Source organism: Diadema setosum, chromosome 14 (assembly GCF_964275005.1).
Source record: "Diadema setosum chromosome 14, eeDiaSeto1, whole genome shotgun sequence".
Lineage (NCBI taxonomy): Eukaryota > Metazoa > Echinodermata > Echinoidea > Diadematoida > Diadematidae > Diadema > Diadema setosum.
The window spans coordinates 27,950,044-27,967,803 of NC_092698.1; the positions used below are offsets into that span (position 1 = coordinate 27,950,044).

Below are 17,760 nucleotides of genomic sequence, written 5' to 3' on the forward strand. Positions count from 1 at the left end.
TGGGTTGTATAATATCAAATATCTACTTATTCCTTCTGTTCACTGCTAAACCCGTTCCCGTATATCATTGGAAGATTTCAAGGGAACCTCGAACAAACAAAACAAATTAGGATGCCCAAAAGGGTACACACCACCAATGGTCGATTCGAAGCTTAACCCACCCAGTCATCTACAACATTGCATCCACTACATGACTTCTCGCCTCACATTTTCTCCTTCTTTGTTTAGATTTTTTGGTCCACAATGAAAAACAAATAAACTCTGCGTAATTTCGAGTTCTGGTTCAAACTATTGGTGCCTTGGAGCCTAGAAAAGTATATACAGTGGACTCCCGTTATAACGAAGTCCTCGGGACCGCCAGTTTTCTTTCGTTATAACCAAACAAATAAACAATAAAAACACATAGAGTGGGTAATGTTGCGGCCTGCATTTTTACTTCGTTGTAACCGGAATTTCGTTATAACCGTGTTCGTTATAACAGGAGTGCACTGTATTCACTTCGGGGCTGCGCCCCTTAGTGAATAGTATTACTCTGGAGTCATCTCTGACCATAGTTTTAACCAAAAATTCTCAAGGCAAGGTATTTGTATACTATGAATTTTTATGTATTATATATTTTATCCTTACTATAATATGCAAGTATCGTGTGCACCATCATCGAATTAGTCAAGAGCGTGACTATGTTTTGGCTCTTAATTGGGTGTGCAATTATGTGTACGTCTATGTTCTGTTTTAAGTAAAACTGACAAGACATATCTGCGATATCTCTTTCGTTTTCCGTAGATTACATCGGCAGAAAATGGTGTTCAACACTCGGCAAAGATGTTGGCATTTTGACCGATGTGGGGTGGAATCTAACGCCCTTGTGTCTTGTGCCTGCGCAAAGGAAGCACCCGACTTCGATGTCCAGCTTCCGGCGTTCATGGACTTTTCGCCAAAGACGATATCGTCGACGTCCACAACCGGTCAGCATAGCATCACTACGGAGAGTCTGTTCACCACTAGAGACCATACAGAGCCCTTCAACGCCATCGACGCCGAGATCACGAAAACGACAACGCTCGCCCCCACATCCGTAAAGTCGTCACTCAGGACGTTTACCATTTCAAATGCAGCTGAAAGCAGTTCAACGATGAAAGGTGCAACGCTCAAAGAGGGTTTTATAGATTATTCTGCTACGGGTAGAGTAACAGATCAATTTCCACAGACCACGAAATCGGTCGATATTTTGGGAGAGCTAAGTCCTGATACAGGGTTTAAAGTAAGTGGAGATAGTTTTAGGACTACTAAAAAGGCCATTACCGATAGTGATCCTAGCCTCACAGCGCGGCAAATGCAAATCAACGATTATGATCAGGAAGTAAGTCCCAAAGGTAGTATAAAAGGTAGTTGGTTGGGTGGTTACACGAAACATGCTGGAAGAAATCCAGCCGTCTTAATGCACACACGCACAATGCAATCACAGCTCAGCGATACAACCCAAGACGCGATCTCTCAACCACACACAAGTCATCACACGTCTTCGACGCGCGCGTCGTTTCCTGCCATGGCAACACGGAATGGGGTTACGAGAAGTCCCCGTCCGAAAACCTGGACGAGCAAAGCAGTGCCTACTTCCAGGACGGCATTAACCCGTAGATCGTCAAGGACCACTCCCGTCGATTCGCTGCACCAATTCAACCACCCACAATCCCCATCTGATTTGCCTGTTCGTCGCTTGCCATCCACCGCTAGCATCACAGTGCCAACAAATGGCACAACCTCTTCTCATCCAGGCCCATCTTCAGCACTGCCTGCCAATGATGCACTGTCTGGTGGTAGATGCCTTCCCACATTGTCTTTGCACAAAGCATGATGACAAAGAGGAGTATAGAGTTCATCTTCCAAAGATGATTTCCATACTGCATGAAGAAAGCAGCATGAAGAAAGCATGCCTACATACCACAGCTCTTACTCAGGTCTTGTGCTTGCTTGTTGATTTCATACGGGGATATGCGAAATGCTTAGCAATGCTTAGTGGGAGGTTTGTTGTATAAATATAAATTTAATGCATAATTTCATTTTAATCGATTGCATGCACGTTTTAATGAGGCACTGTGTTTTTATACGTAAGATATTCCAACTTTTCATGATGGCAATGTCACGCATGCATTCGCGACATTATCTCGGACAATCTGTTCAAACACACAAACAAGACTGGAAAACAATAAACAAATCCACAAAAATATATAGTTGACTGCGCGATTCATACGAGGAGCACTTAAGGTCTAATAAATAACTCCCCCTTAGCATGCTAGTCAGAAACATGAGAAATCAATTAGTAATGTTAGTTCGATTTAATTGTCATGATAATCATGACAGTGATGACGATGGTAATGATATTATCGATCGCATACTAATACTACTTCTACTTCTACTCATGATAGTAACAATAATAACTAACCGTGACAAAACTTATGCTCTCCATAATAATTGTTACTTGATAGTAATCCGTCTTAATTGGTAATTGGTTGTAAATGATTAACCAACACTGCTGTGTAGATGTTTTACTATAAAACCACAACAGACGAAGGTTGTAACTGAAGTGTATTAAGAAAGGAAGGCACTGAAAAGAGATTGAAGAAGGGGGTTTTAAGAATATAGGAGGGACATGTTTACCCAGCTCCACAAATTGATGATGCGCAGGAAGGACCTCGACGTGTTGTGCCCATAGGGTCACAGGTGCTGTGCAAGCCGCTCATTAGGTCCTCAGCCTGCAGCAGATTAAATGTGGACTTAGAATTATACCAACTTGATATTCATCGACGCACTGCTCCTATGTGAATATTATTGCCCCAAAATGAGTGCAATTAGCCCGGGGAGTATATACGATCGTGCATGGCAGATCAACAAGCATATCCAGTCCCACATTAGCCGTTTTATTAGATACTATGAAGGAGTGACAAACGTGATACAAGGTACAATATCATGTGCATGCATGATAGAGTCTTTGATGACAATATACGAAAACGCAGCATGCTCGATAACTATTGTTTCGAACGGGAGGTTTTCGTACAGAATGCTGCTATTAATAGTAGTCTGCTCCCAAACATGACCCAATTTCGCAAATTTCACAAATAGCCAATCTGTGATAGACACTGTAATGTTACAGATGCTGACGTCAGCAATGGTAATGTTGAATATAAATATGTTTTTGCCTGATGTCAATAACATCTTTCATAGTTCATTCTCTCCGATGATATTCCAGCTCCTACAATATTAATATCATATTGCCATCATCCTTTAAAAATTTTCGACTGTGATATGTTAATCTCGTCTCTATCTCGCATAATGCTTACCATAGCTTGATACTCACTGAGTCAATTAGGCTGAGTAATTGCATTTTCTTGCCACAGTTATCCTTACAAATAGTACCCTTTGTAGCGATTGCAGGAAAATATAGCTATAGAACTTAACAGCCATGAACAAACAAACTACAATATTCAAAGGCAAGAGTGAATAAGTCCAGCTATATTGGGATGCTATACGTATTACAAGGGGATTTGAATCCTTGCGCTGTGTAGGATTAGTCAAAGGGCAAGAAGTAATCCTGATTTCATGAAGATGACTGTACGTTAAAGGGATGGGATAGTATTGGTTGAGGTGATGATTCAGCTTTAAACTTTTTGCGAGATACTTAGAAACCACTTTATGAAAATGTTAAAGAGCATACAATTTTAAGAGGAATTCAAAGTTTATTTGATAATGATCGGTTTTGAAATGGCTGAGATATCCAAAAACAAAGTAAAACAACGCGATCCTAATACAAAAGTTTGGACCCACCTTTTTTTAGGATTGCTTCGTTTTGGATATCTCAGCCATTTCAAAACCAATTTTCATCAAATAAACTTTGAATTCCTCTTAGAATTATATGCTCTTTCATATTCCATAAGTGGTTTCTCATTATCTCAAAAATTTATCACCAACAGAAGTTGGAAACCTGAAACCCCATCTCAACCGAAACTGTACCATCCCTTTAAAATTAGCATTACTCATTCATGAGGTGCAGTATACTCCATGAAACCATTCTAAATCAACTTGTGAAGATTGCATTTCGTTACCGCTGAATACCTGTCACTTATATAACGCAATGGAGATCATATTATATTCTACCGCATTCCCTGCGGCTTGAGTGTATACGCAGAAGGAAATATTTTCCCCGCTGAAAATTGTGTCTTCATTGAATTACTTTTAATAGTGAGTATGGTTTCGAAGCTTCTAGTTTATAAAGACGATTTTTATTTTAGTAATTACTGAAATGCGATTTGAATCAAAATTCCACCCACGAGAGCCAGGCGATCCCTCTCATATAGTCTTTGATTCATTTTGCTGGGGTCTCCGTTGATTGTGATTGTCGTCGACTACGAGATATCTCTAGCCCTTGGCCATAGACGGAGCCAATGTTGTTCCGAATTCTGCAGTGATAGAGAATGATATATCGTGCCATGGGCAATATAGGAATTATTCATCACCCTGTTGTCGCTTCCCCCATCGCATCCGATCCAATCTTTGTCATATATTCCTGACCCTAGAGTGTGGTATATATCCCCCGATGGCATTGTACACATGCTGTGAGATATGAGCACACAGATATATACTCATCACAGCTTTCAATGAAAACTCTATGCTTTAATATCTCGCAAGTGTTGATCATGGCCCTGATGATAAATTGAACCCTATAACATTTGAAAGTGTTGAAGCATCGTCATCATTTAACGACTGGAAGACACACAATGACTATAGGGAGTCATTTACATTTTACGATAGACCAGAGGATGGTGTCAACTGAATGCGTCACACCAAGGAGGACATCACTCTCATGTCTAAATGTAAGGTCAGACTCAACCTTGAGTTTCTTTATATCTATGCGTTCATTTCATTTTTAGGGGATGGAGTTATTTGTTGCTAGCAGAATGTGTTGCTCTAGTTCTTCAGGCTTACCGAGACACTCTATACTCATATATTTGAGCACGTGAAATGTTTTTACAGTCCTTGACATGAAGGGCGCTATATTTACGTCATTGCTGGAAGGAAGTATCTGCTAATAATTATAATATCGTCGATTCATAATCCGCGATGAGGGAAATGACGGCAGATTTTTACTCTTTTAATATCTTCTTCTACTTTCTTCTACTTATGTGACAGTGTGTGCTATGCTTCTGGTTCAACCTTCACAAAACTATGCATCTTATTCCCTTGGCCTTTCGCAGAGAAGTTAAAAAGCGCCTTCCATCAAGCCTTGTCACCGGTCTTGACTTACTGAGAGAATGTTCCAAGAAGACGAACATTAAACCTTCAAAGTGCATTCGACGCCCATTGCCTTGCATTAATCTCGCTCAGACCTGACAAAGTATCCACTACCGTTATTGCTCATTCTCTGTCCATACCTTAGTCATCCGAGGCAAAAGCCGAAGTCCCTGTGCGTCGCCATTTATATCTTTGAATTCTCTTCTTATACCACCGAAGAAACATACGGGCGAATACAATCTTTCTCAACGGCCGTATTCTTCGTTCCGCTCAGGGGATTGCCATCAGGCAGTCCCTTGGCTCGAGCGCTATGAATTAGATTTACATTCGTAACTTCGTTTTCGAGCGAGAAACAATCAGGAGTGTGAGCGAAGTCAGTTAATGGGGTTGTGATTAGATTAGGACCTCTTGATGTATTCACTTCTCTAAATGATGATTCAGTACCCAGGGTCGGCAACGCTGTTTTTGGAGATTCTTTGCATGCATGATTATTCACTGAATACATACGGCGATGGGAAGTCCGACGGACGCAATTTATTACATCTAGGTTTAATCAGAAATACGCGAAAAGCACATGCATAAAAAGCAAGCATTGCAATAGGAACTCAGTAGGGCTGTTTTACATTAAATTTTTATAATGTATCCGGTTTTGTTAGGTTGATAGAGTTCAATTCTTAATGTAAAACGTTTGACTGGACATAATTTCCATTAATACTTGTATAGAGGCATTCGTGAGACAGCGTTTTGACCTTGATTGTATAGTGGTCAGCCGTTTGTATCAACAGGCTCAAGGATTTCGATCTTCCACACAGTCAGCAACATTTTGTTTTGTTTTGTTTTGTTTTGGGGTTTGTTTGTTTTTTGCTATGGTGGAGCAACAATTGGGAAAATGTTGATTTAGAACAGTACAGATTAGGTAACTAGAGGCCAAAATATAGGGTTACAGTGTTTCCATGCACACACAGAAAAAAAAAGCCAACCTTGATTCACGATCACCTTGTATACCCAAACGTAACTAAACAGCACATAATTTTATGGACACTTGAAAAAGACGCACTGCTCCAGAATTAGGGTTCAACAGGCAAAGTGACACTGATGGGAATCGGAGCAGAGTCAAGAAGAATCTGGGTGAATCTGTCAGCCATGTCTTATCATACACGTGCAATTTACCACCACACCGGGATTGCTACAAGCTTGCATTAGCTATGCCATGGCAACCAAGCACCGTATCCGATTTCTGCTTCTTTATCGAGTCAAAGTCGGCTTAGTTACGGATAACAGACAACCCAGTCACTTTTATTTGCTATTCAAACAATTCACTGTCTCTGCATCCATAAAGGGATATATGGAATATAAAGGAGACATGCATTGTCACTTCCACCGCTCATTTGGTCTCCGTCAAATTTGACGACGTGATCTCTGTTCGCAAGACTATAATAATCGCAATTACGGGTCGAAATCGTGGACTGCATGAGCACATAACAGAGCATTAAACAAGCGCGCAGAAATATTGGGACGAATATTAACGAAGGTAATAGAAGACAACACATGGACAATATAGAAGGCAAGAGCGCAATTTCAAGAGTGGTTTTTCATTGTTGTTTTTAACGCTGGCCCTGCTTCGAAAGGAACCTTTCAAAGATTTATCAAGACCATTATTATTATGTCTTATAAAATGCCAAGATGCATTCGATTCTGCCATCAAACATTCATTTTGTCATCCTTTGGCATCAAGGGCATGATATGGACACTCTTTAATTCCCTGCGCTGTGTCGTGTTTCCGTGTATGCGTGTATAATGGTGTAGATAGCGGGAGAGACTAAATGCACCTGTCTCTCTCATCAAGGGCGACATTTATCATGAACATCATCCCTCCCCTCCCCCCTCCATTAAAAAATGAACGGAAATTGTGATGGCCTTGAAATATCCATTTGTCATAACACAGCGAGGATTGAATGAGTAAAATGAATCAACAATTAGAATATCTATTCTGGAATATCCCGTCTTCATGCTTGAGAGATCTGTTGCGAAGAGAAAAACAGGACGATAAAAGATGAATCAATCTGGTTGCCCATGGCAACATATTCATCGTATCATCTCGTGGATTTACAGTCGTGATATAAGTCTCGCAAGTGTTATGAGTATAGACAAAGCTCAAGCCACACCCAGGGAAGGCCAAGGGGGAGATATTTCAAATGGAGAACCAACGTAAATTTCTAAGCCTGAAAACTTCATCTGTATGACTTCTTACTTTTTTTTACCTGAGTTTATGCATATACTATTTAAATCAACGATCGAAAGTTGTCTTTTTTTTCTTTTTTAATTATTATTACCGAGTGTCTTCCCCTGGATATTACAATGTATGTCATAATGGCCGATATCTCAAGTAAGGATATAAATCAGTTTTATTTCACAATGAAGACACATCAAAATAAGGACTATAATACATTCAAAATTCATTGCGCAAAAATACAAATATAGCAATGTTGAGGTACTAGAGAAAACGAAAAAAAAAAAACTATTATGGCACCGATATGTATATATATCATATTAGGTAAATTTCCCCAATTATAGAGTATGTTTCGAGATGTGTATGTGTGGATGTACAAGGTACAGATAGCATGACAAATGAACGCAAACACAGAGTGAATCTTGAAAACTGTGCAAACCGAAGCTAACTATTATAATGTCAGAGAGGCTAATCTATAGTTTGGTGTATTTTAGAGAAGAGCTACGTAAACGCGCTCTGTCCTCAAAATGAACACACCCCGCGGGTGAAATTGAAAGTTGGCTGAGTGCCCGTCTATTAGAGCAGGCCTGTCGAGAAGCGATGATAGCCAAATGAGAGCAGGGTAATGAGTGAACATTCCTGAGCTAGCGAAGACAACAAGGAGCACTTGACTGACGCCGAATGTGCAGTATCTGGCGCACGGAAAGTCACCCTAAAAAACAGAGAGTCCCGGAAAGGGTACTCTTTAGTAGTCATTTTCTGTCCTTATCTATTTTACACACACACACACACACACACATACACTCTCTTTCCTTTCCATCTTTCTTTCACATCTCCCTTTCCCCTGTACATAGATAATAAAGAGAGAGGTAGAAAGTGTGAAGAATGGGCGAGAAAGGGTGAAGGATGAATTGGTGGCAAAGAACAAGACTTGAGTGAAAGCAAATAATAACATGAGTTGGTACTAAGCGTCTGTTCTTTTCTGTCGTTGAGGTCTTAGCATAAATTATAACGGAAATGTTCACGCAGACTCAATCATTACCTCCGATTGTGTAAGACAAAGACATTTTCATGTCATCACTTTTGTGCGTTCTTTTTGTCATAGAGAAGCAGGACATATTTATTCAAGTGGTATGGATTATTGGGTGATGTTCGTTATTCCGGAGGTTCGTTAATCCGAAGATGAAATAAGATCCATTTTTCCGAAGGTTCGTTATTCAGAAACATACAAATTCCGTATACCTAGATGTTCGTTAATCCGAAAATGAAAAGGGTTTGTTAATCCGAACTTTAGTTTTGTGGCGCTATTCCGATACGTGAGCGATACGTGTGAGCTGTGGGAGGAGGTTTGGGATACACATAGGAAAAAGATATTAAGTCTTGATTCCTCATTTGCATTTGCATGTTGTATGTGTGTTTGTGCTTCCCCGTGCACCGTACTCGTTTGGAGTGTTGGTTCTCCAATATGATGAAATTATCCTAGAATCGACCGCGTCACAGCCTGCTGGGAATAGTTAGGAATGCATGCTAAAGTCATCTGAAGCTGATACTCTCTGAGTAAATGCATGTTTACAGAGCCAAACCAAGCCAGCGAGTACTTGCTTGAGTTTGTTTGCATGTAAATGCTTTCTCCATGTCAGCCTATCTGTATTTCATGATCGAGCTGATGCATGCAGTGGGGCCTCCTTGGCAGTGGAGAGCAAGCTCTTATATAGGTTTCAGGATATAAGATAACGGAGTTGTTGCGATTTTCATGGCAGACTTTACACAACCTGACTGGGCAAATTTTGTAGATATTTTAGATGGTAACCGTTGCAAGTTATGCTCCAGGACTGACATTACGTGAAGAATAGTTCCTTGTTTAAACTTATATATATATATATATATATATATATCAGACCCGGGTTCGACTCCCGCCGGAGACCAATTTTTCAACTCTTGCGCTTTTCCAAAAAGGAGGAACAGTAAGAGGAATAATGATGTCAAAGCTACGCACCGATTTCTCCTTCCTTTCTCATATATATATATATATATATATATATATATATATACATACATATATACATATAATATCGGAAAACTTTACAATAACAGTCTGCTTGAATAGTCTAGTTGAATAACCATGCAATATTGGTCTTAGAGGTGATAAACATAAATTATATGAACACACGTTTGTTTGTTATTTACGTTTGTCGAATAACATATTACAAGAACTGAGACTCTGATTTTGCAGTTTGAACGAAAATTAAGTACTATAGTATTTCAATAATGTAGGAATATTATTTAATGTAATAATTCGTTTCTTCACCTTGAAAGAATAACCTACTAAATAAATCATTTGTTACATGGATATGCAGACCCAGATATACAAATACGAAAAAAAAAAAAAAAAAGAGAGAAAGAGAAAGATCAGATTTATGAGTCACGCTTCTCGTAATAACACGTTTGTTTCGAATACGGGAATTTCTGTCGGTCTGACGCAAAATAGAATGGCTTGCAAACACTGATCTCTATGAGGTTAACAGAACTCAAGTCAGGCGATTTGTCATCCATCGGTAAAGGCTGATGCACGAATCGGCAGCTGATTGGAAAAATCTGGACATTTTCATGACTAAAGCTCCGATATCACAGCGGAAAACTGCACCGAATCTGATTTCCTGCCGTCACATCATCGGACTGCACCTGTTTATGCTGTTGCTGATGTTCAACCCATGGATTGACGTACCCCGCATCCGTCTATTTCGATCACGGATTGGAGAATACCGAGCTTCGCTAAACTTCGCGGCTCGCCACTACTTCAAACGGGTTGTTAAAGTTACATTTAAGCGCGTGTTAACATACATACAGCGTCCGCCCTCGGAATACCTTAAATGGTGAAGGTGGATTTACAGGTTCATTAACATTTTCTGTGCCAATGAGTCGAATGTGCACAACTCTCACACATAAACCTATATGAGCAGGTAATAATATCAAATGACACGCAGAGGGCGAGGCTTGCCTGAAAGAAGGTGTATGGTGTGAGTTGGTCACTCGTACAAAGACTACAAGAAAAGTAGACTATAAGAATGTGCATGTTGTTTCACTTTTCAGTATGGTACGTCAAGGTATCCGCTTGAAACAACAGATCGTAAAGATAATATGCCCCGCAAACAATATGTTAAACTGTTGTCAAGATTATATTCGTCGATTTGCGTGCAGTATGGACGACAGACTAAAACGGAGAAAGATGGTAATCTAATCTTTCTCTAGTGCTCCTCAACCATTATAATCAGTGAGCCGTTCAGTATGTACAACGTAGATAGGCCTACTCTTTGACATTTTAGAATTTTATATCCATCGAATTTCGAACTTCATAGAGAGACTAAATGAAACATCCATCTCCAGTGCCCTAAGGAATGCAATCGCATTGTTTCACCTGACGAACACAACTAGCGGCAAAAAGCAGGGGATGAAATCGTCAAACAAAGGTTTTAGTTGACGATCCCAGAGCAGAGTAAAAGACACATTTTGATGGTACTTTCAGGAGGAAATCACGAACAGGCAAATCAATAATCGCGCCATGCTGGAAAAACTGTGGGAGTTGTTTTTCTTAGAATCAGTTGGATATTTTGGTGACATTTCTCCATCCACGCATCGTGACATGCTCATCTGAGCGAAGATCCGAGGGCAACATTCATTTCAAGCTTGAAAGAATGCTTGCTCCCCGAGTGTAGTCAAAAGTGTGAGGTTGGGCCACATCTTTGGTAAGCACAAGGCGTTTACTGCCGCGCCTTGGGTTTCATACGTGTGATTAATCGCCCAGAGGTAACAGGAGGAGAGAATCAGCAAAAGTCTCATCCCACGAAGAATCATGTGGGATCGTATGGAGAAGTAAAGCAGAGATGTATAGGCAAGAGCTCTCGTTACGCCCAATATCCACGCAGTCCGTGTCATTCAATCGCAAAGGTCGGGCGATTTGGGGGTACACCATCTGTTAATTTCTACAGTATCAAGAGTTCTATTCCTGGCGATCAATGCAAAGAATTGATTAATGACACAATCATCCTGGAAGATGCATACTGTGTGTAATCAGTCACACTTGATGTGTGTTACATAATAGCCTATACTTCCTACCATGGCGATTCTGGGGTGGTTTCCACGCATATAGGTCGAAAATGAAATGATATACGGTAGAATGAAATACGAGGAGCTTTCTGATATCATAAGTGGATGGCACACTAAACGAATGAGTCCCTTACCCCCCATGTGTTTACACTTGACGCAGAACAATCGAATTACTGCACGCCAAGTATCGATGTGTGGGTCCCAGAGAAGTTGACGGGAAGGGGGAAATTTTACGAAAAGCGAGTCTCGTCCCTGTCACCGAATCATCCTTTCCGGAAGAGTCGGATACGTGGCTGTCTATCTCTTGGTGAACAGGCCATAAAAGAAAAAAATAATGAAACAATGTGAAATGACACGCCTTGGTTCTTTAGGATATTGAAGCATAATTCTCGCATGATGTGTACTTGATGGGTATGAACTGCCTCGTTTGCATCTTGTATGAAAAGATGACGTCAGACTTGTATCTATAAATTCAATTCTCTCTTTCTCTTTCGCTTTCTCTTCACAACCTCCACCCCACCCCACCCCACCCTACCCCTCTCTTGATTATTTTCCTATAACTCCTTTGCAGCCAGCAGCCGACTCGTCCTTATAGCCACAACATCAGCTGGGGGCGCCTGCCTTCTCCTCGTATTATTCATCGTCCTCCTTTCTCTCTTTTATTTTGTACGGAAATGGAAATCTTCGAACGGGTAATAATATTTATCTTAATTTTATATTTGTAATTATCTCATCTCATCTTATGTGTGTATGTATGCATGCATGTATTAATGTGCGTATGATTGATATATTTATTCATTCATTCTTTCCTTCAGTCATTTATTAACTGATTTATTCATTCTTCTATTCATTTGCATCATGCATCATGCGGTATTCATGTGCAAAGCCAGCACACCAGAAAATGAATCATATTTCCCAGCCTTCGATATGCTTCTTTATTTCTTGTACACATTCTTCTGTCTACCTTACAAAAGTATCAGAGCAAAGAAACGACGTGCGATAGCAAGGCCCGTGTACAAGGCAAAATTTGAATACATCTTTTATAACCTCCTTTGGCTTTTCGAGATTCTCTCGTATTTAAAGAGCCCACATCACACACAAGATACCGATGGGTGTCGTTACAATGGTGTTACAAATGCTTTTACAATGGCTTTAGAATACTGAGGTCTCCCATAGTTTCCAACAGCATTAGGTCGACGTACATGCATCTACGCATGAAACATCTAATCGAAACATTGATTTGGGGCATATAGGGGGTACGCCGTAGAGGAATTGTGAGGTCTGATGGACAGTTGCTCCGTGTCACTCGCGCCTCGAATAAACTTGAACCGCGAAATCGCTCCAGGGCCATGGGCAATGAACCTGAGCTGCATACTAAATATGATTAAGCTCAGCGTCGACCCCACAAACCATCTTGGCACAGACTTTCTGGCTGGAAAGCATCCCCGATGAGGTCCTAAATTTAACACCGTGAATCACACAGTGATTAGGACTTGAACTGATGACTGATGTCAAATCTAGACTTTAAAGGGCAGGTTTACCCAAACGATGTATTGAGTGAATACAGCAATGTCAGTAGAACACATCACTAAAAGTTTGAGGAAAACTGGATAATCTGTTCAAAAGTTATGAATATTTAAAGTTTTAGTACCACTAGGCTGGATGGGAAGACTACAACAGCTTGTGACATCACACCAGAACAACGATATAAAGAAGATAATTATATAGAAAAATTCACAAAATCTAGGGTTTTTTTTTTAATGAAAACTACACGTTTCTTTGACTTGTTGTTGACATATATCATATTAAGGGTAATAGCATCCTCCCTGTTTTCTAAAAAAGAGATAAGTCAATTGTTCTTTCATTTTGGTAGAAAAATGAAATAGGGCCTATTATTGTGAGATAATCTCTATCGTTGTTAAACTTATGTTCTGGTGTCATGTCACAGCTGTTGTAGTCTTCTCATCCAGCCGGGGTGGCACTAAAACGTAAAAAAAAAATCATAACTTTTGAATGCATTATCCAATTTTCCTAAAACTTTCACTGATGTATTATACTTATATTGCTGCATTAACTCAGTCTATCTAGTCGTGAAGCACGAATTCACCTTTATTTTTTTTTTCTTATTTCATGTAAAGCTTCACAAAAGCCATATTTTTGAAATCACTGTTCGAACAAAATGCTATCGAACAAAGCATGGATTAATTAATAGCATGTACACCACACATCACTTGATCAAGGCGCACGACGGGTGACCTTTAGTATTGAATAAACTATCGAGCTTACTGTGGGTAATGGGTGTTATTGAATGAAAATCCTTTTTCCATTTTTTATAACTTCCACGGCACCAAGGTTAGTATTGAATCTTTAGAAATGATAATGTATCATATATATATATATATATATATATATATATATATATATATATATATATATATATATTATATATGAAATACCAAAACATTGGCAAAAATAAACGAGTTAGCATATATATATATATATATATATATATATATATATATATATATATATATATATAACTGAAAATTATGGAATGCCGCGCGACATTGAGCGCTACCTTGTTATTTCCTAATATGAATGAATATACTCAACTGATGCGTTGTCGGCAAGACGCAGTGCGACACTATACAGTGGCCTTCATGTTTCCATCAACTGTAATCTGTTGATGGTATCTGGTAACAACGCTGTTCTAGGTCGTCCAACCTCTCTGCGCAGTTATTAAGGAGATACATTGACGTATCCGTCACGTATGTCGAATATTTTCAGCAAAAATAGCATGCACATCTAATTACTGAACAGAGAAAAAGAAGAGGATAATGGTGGCTTAAAGGGCAACTACAACCCACGATAAAGTTTACTAGAATTTAAAAAAAAAAAGGGTAAGGTCAAACAAAAACGGACGTGAGGGTTTCGGGAAAATCGATATAAAATACATTTGTTTGTTCAATAGCTATTTTTCACAAAACTGCGGTATCGGTCACCAAAACGGAGGTAAATTAAGAAAAGCTGTGCTGTCGTCGCCTTGGATTTCTCCTTTTGTGTATCTATATTTTTCAATGCCCAACATCTATTGATGAAGGTGGGCAATAATACGTGTCGTCATCAAAGTGATACGCATTGCTTACGTAATTTTTTTTTTCATATTCAAAACTTTAACCATATGAGATTAATGTTTATATTCATAGACTAATGATAAACTAAAGTTAGACGACGAACTTTGTACAAGATGTTGTATTCGCCGTGTTAAACCTACAGATCGGATTCATATTAAATTCTACGATGCTGTACAGATTATGTCGCCTTCGAAAGTAATTTTATATAGGAGTGAGGACAAAAGGGATCGCTAGATACGATGATGATGTGAATGTTGAGTCCCAACGTAAAGAAAAAAAAAAGATGCTCACCTAGAGACCGAAATGCATTTTCAACTTTACAAGGAAAAAAAATGGCGAATAGAATGATAATGTACACCTGTTGTCACCAACAATACCACAATGACCCCAACCATGTGCATCACTACCACCCCCACTTACTTCTGCTCGCTGTACATTTCACTTTCACTTACATCAAGAACCACAGCAGACTCCACGCTTTCTATGCCAGTAACTATAGGCTCGAGAATCGCTTCTTTCCCTATCCTTCTGCATAATTTGTTTTCATTTTTCGTAACCTCTATTGTACATCTGCCATCCACAGGCATTCCTGCCGTATCCACCTTTTCACCATGACAACCCCCATCACATTATTGTATGACTCCCTCGATTTCAATATCATCTTTTTTTCTATTCAACCGCCTTTTTCTTGCTCCCTCTCGTACACACAAAGACACACACATACATACACATACACAGAGACACACACGTTCGCGCTCACTAATTGCAATGTTAAAGGCTAAACAGTTTTTTTGTACATTCGCCTCCCCACAGGGAACTTGACGTCATCCCCGTCGCAAATTCGGAGGCATCCATGCAGGGTGCATCGCCTGGAGAAGTCAAGAAGAGTGCCGCTGCTTCTGTAGGCAGCAACAACCCCACATTGACGGAATCTCAAGACAGAGGATTGGATAGTTCAACAAAATCGAGTACGAATGCTGCAAACATCATAACGATGAAGGGGAGCAAATTTAAGGGGGACCCTGTATGACGAAGCATGTGTGTATATATAGATAGTAATACTTGCGAAGTTCACTACAAAGTTCGTCGATACTTGACTTGTACTGAATCAGGAATTCGTGATTATGGTCAGCAAAGTGTATGGTCTTGGTCAAGAGAAAGTCACGGCTACTCGAGATGAAATATATTGGCAAATGGAAAAGAGGCAAAAATGTCTAAATGAAACGCGAAGACTGCAAAACAAAAGACGGTTCTTGATAAAAGGAGAGGATGAAAAAAAAAATAAAAGAGAGAAGAAAGTAGGTAACACGTTAACATTGGCCAAAGAGATGCTACGGCAACCAAACTAAGGAAAGGAGAGCATTGTGATTTGTACTGGAGATCAAAATGTCAAGCTACTGCTAATGCCTTGTTTTTGCCACAATGTGTCTGTTTGTCTGTTTGATTGTTTTTTCGTGCAAAGGAAATCAAAAGATTGCAAGGATGAAAAATATCAGCGATAGAGCTGGGTACAAATGCAAAAAAAAAAAACCAAACCAAACACAGAATGTAAGTCGATAACACTGTTAATAACTTCAATCAAGACTTAAAGGACCTACGGGTATGCAATGCAAATACATGTTGACTTGCATTGATTTATAATACCACGATCATCAGTTATGCGGCAAAAACATGCATGTTTCCATACTAGCCCTAATTCAATTAACGGACGACACTGTATGGAAACATGCGAGCTACGCTCAGTCCGCTCAGTCCAGGGAGGGTGCATTCCAATGTCTTGTTTAATTAGTGAATTAGCAGAGATTATTTTATCGACAAAATCTTGGTTTGGAAGTGTGGTTTTCCTTTTTGTTTTTTTGTGAGCGGATCTATGTAAGCTAAAGAAAATAGCAGAAAAATCATTATGAAATGTGTGGGACGCATCCATAATATTCTTTTCGCCACAACAGCGACGATCAGGGTATCATAAATCAACACAAGTCAACGTGCATTCGCATCCATTCCGATCCAGACAAGAGTTATTTCGGAGAAATCCTCTACAGTATAACAAGAGCAAACCCGCCAATGCACCATCCGACATGGCGTGAATTTCCTGGAGTTTGTGACCAGAAAGTACAAGTTTGCATAGTGAATAACCCAACTAGGCATCTATATCTTGAAATTGATATTTTTGAAGTGAAATACATGTATAAGACAGGCCTCCTCTTCAAAGTGAAGCAAGAGGGTCAAGAATATAATTCTTGAATCTTTTAGAAGCTTATTGATACTTGCAGAACACAGCAAAGCTTTTGCAATACGAAAACAGTGAGATATACCCGTCATTGTTTGTTTTTTTCCCTCTCTATCTTATTACACCATGAAAATGCTTGAGGGAATCATACTAAAAACAAAGAAAGAAAGAAAATAATCCGCACCACACTAAGTTAAAAAGTAACACAGAAGTTGATATGAATGATAACCTGTGTGACTTCAAATTTTAAGTCATCCATTGCACTTGGTCTGTATGGTTAAAGGTCCTGCTTACCTTTGGGAGCAGTGATTTAAAAAATTTTCACGATACTGTATCACATTTGATGCATATGTGTAGGTCTGTTGTATCACAAAACATCCTACCATATATTTTCTTTTTGCAATAAAGCTTAAAATATAAGGAGATATCAGCATTTTTTTCAATAAACCATAACCCCCTGTAGACGGTTTAGTCCGGAAACATTTCTATTATAACTATTGTTCACATCTTGTGTATTCAATTCGATTATACGAATTCAAATTTTCACATTGGTTGTTTCTATCCCCGACTCACATTTTAGGACTATTTGAAAGCACTAATGCTGGGTTTTTGTTTCATCTGCGAATGATAAAATTATGCCTTCAAGTGTTTAATTAACATGACATATTGTGTATGATGCACACAAAGGCTGGTCTCCACTGGTTAAGGAGAGGATTTGTCACAATGTAAAAAAAAAGACTTACTTTTTGTTATTTTTATATTTGCACAACTGGATT

The 17,760-nt window shown here is 39.3% G+C and overlaps 1 protein-coding gene across 1 annotated transcript; it reads left to right on the forward strand.

Moving 5' to 3' along the window:
* Positions 1-799: 799 nt before the first annotated feature.
* LOC140237401 (uncharacterized) lies at positions 800-15,954 on the forward strand. The gene is made up of 3 exons (XM_072317321.1): positions 800-1,139; positions 12,192-12,312; positions 15,568-15,954. The coding sequence occupies exons 1-3, from the start codon at positions 800-802 to the stop codon at positions 15,782-15,784; spliced, it is 678 nt and encodes a 225-aa protein (XP_072173422.1). The 3' UTR covers positions 15,785-15,954.
* Positions 15,955-17,760: the final 1,806 nt, after the last annotated feature.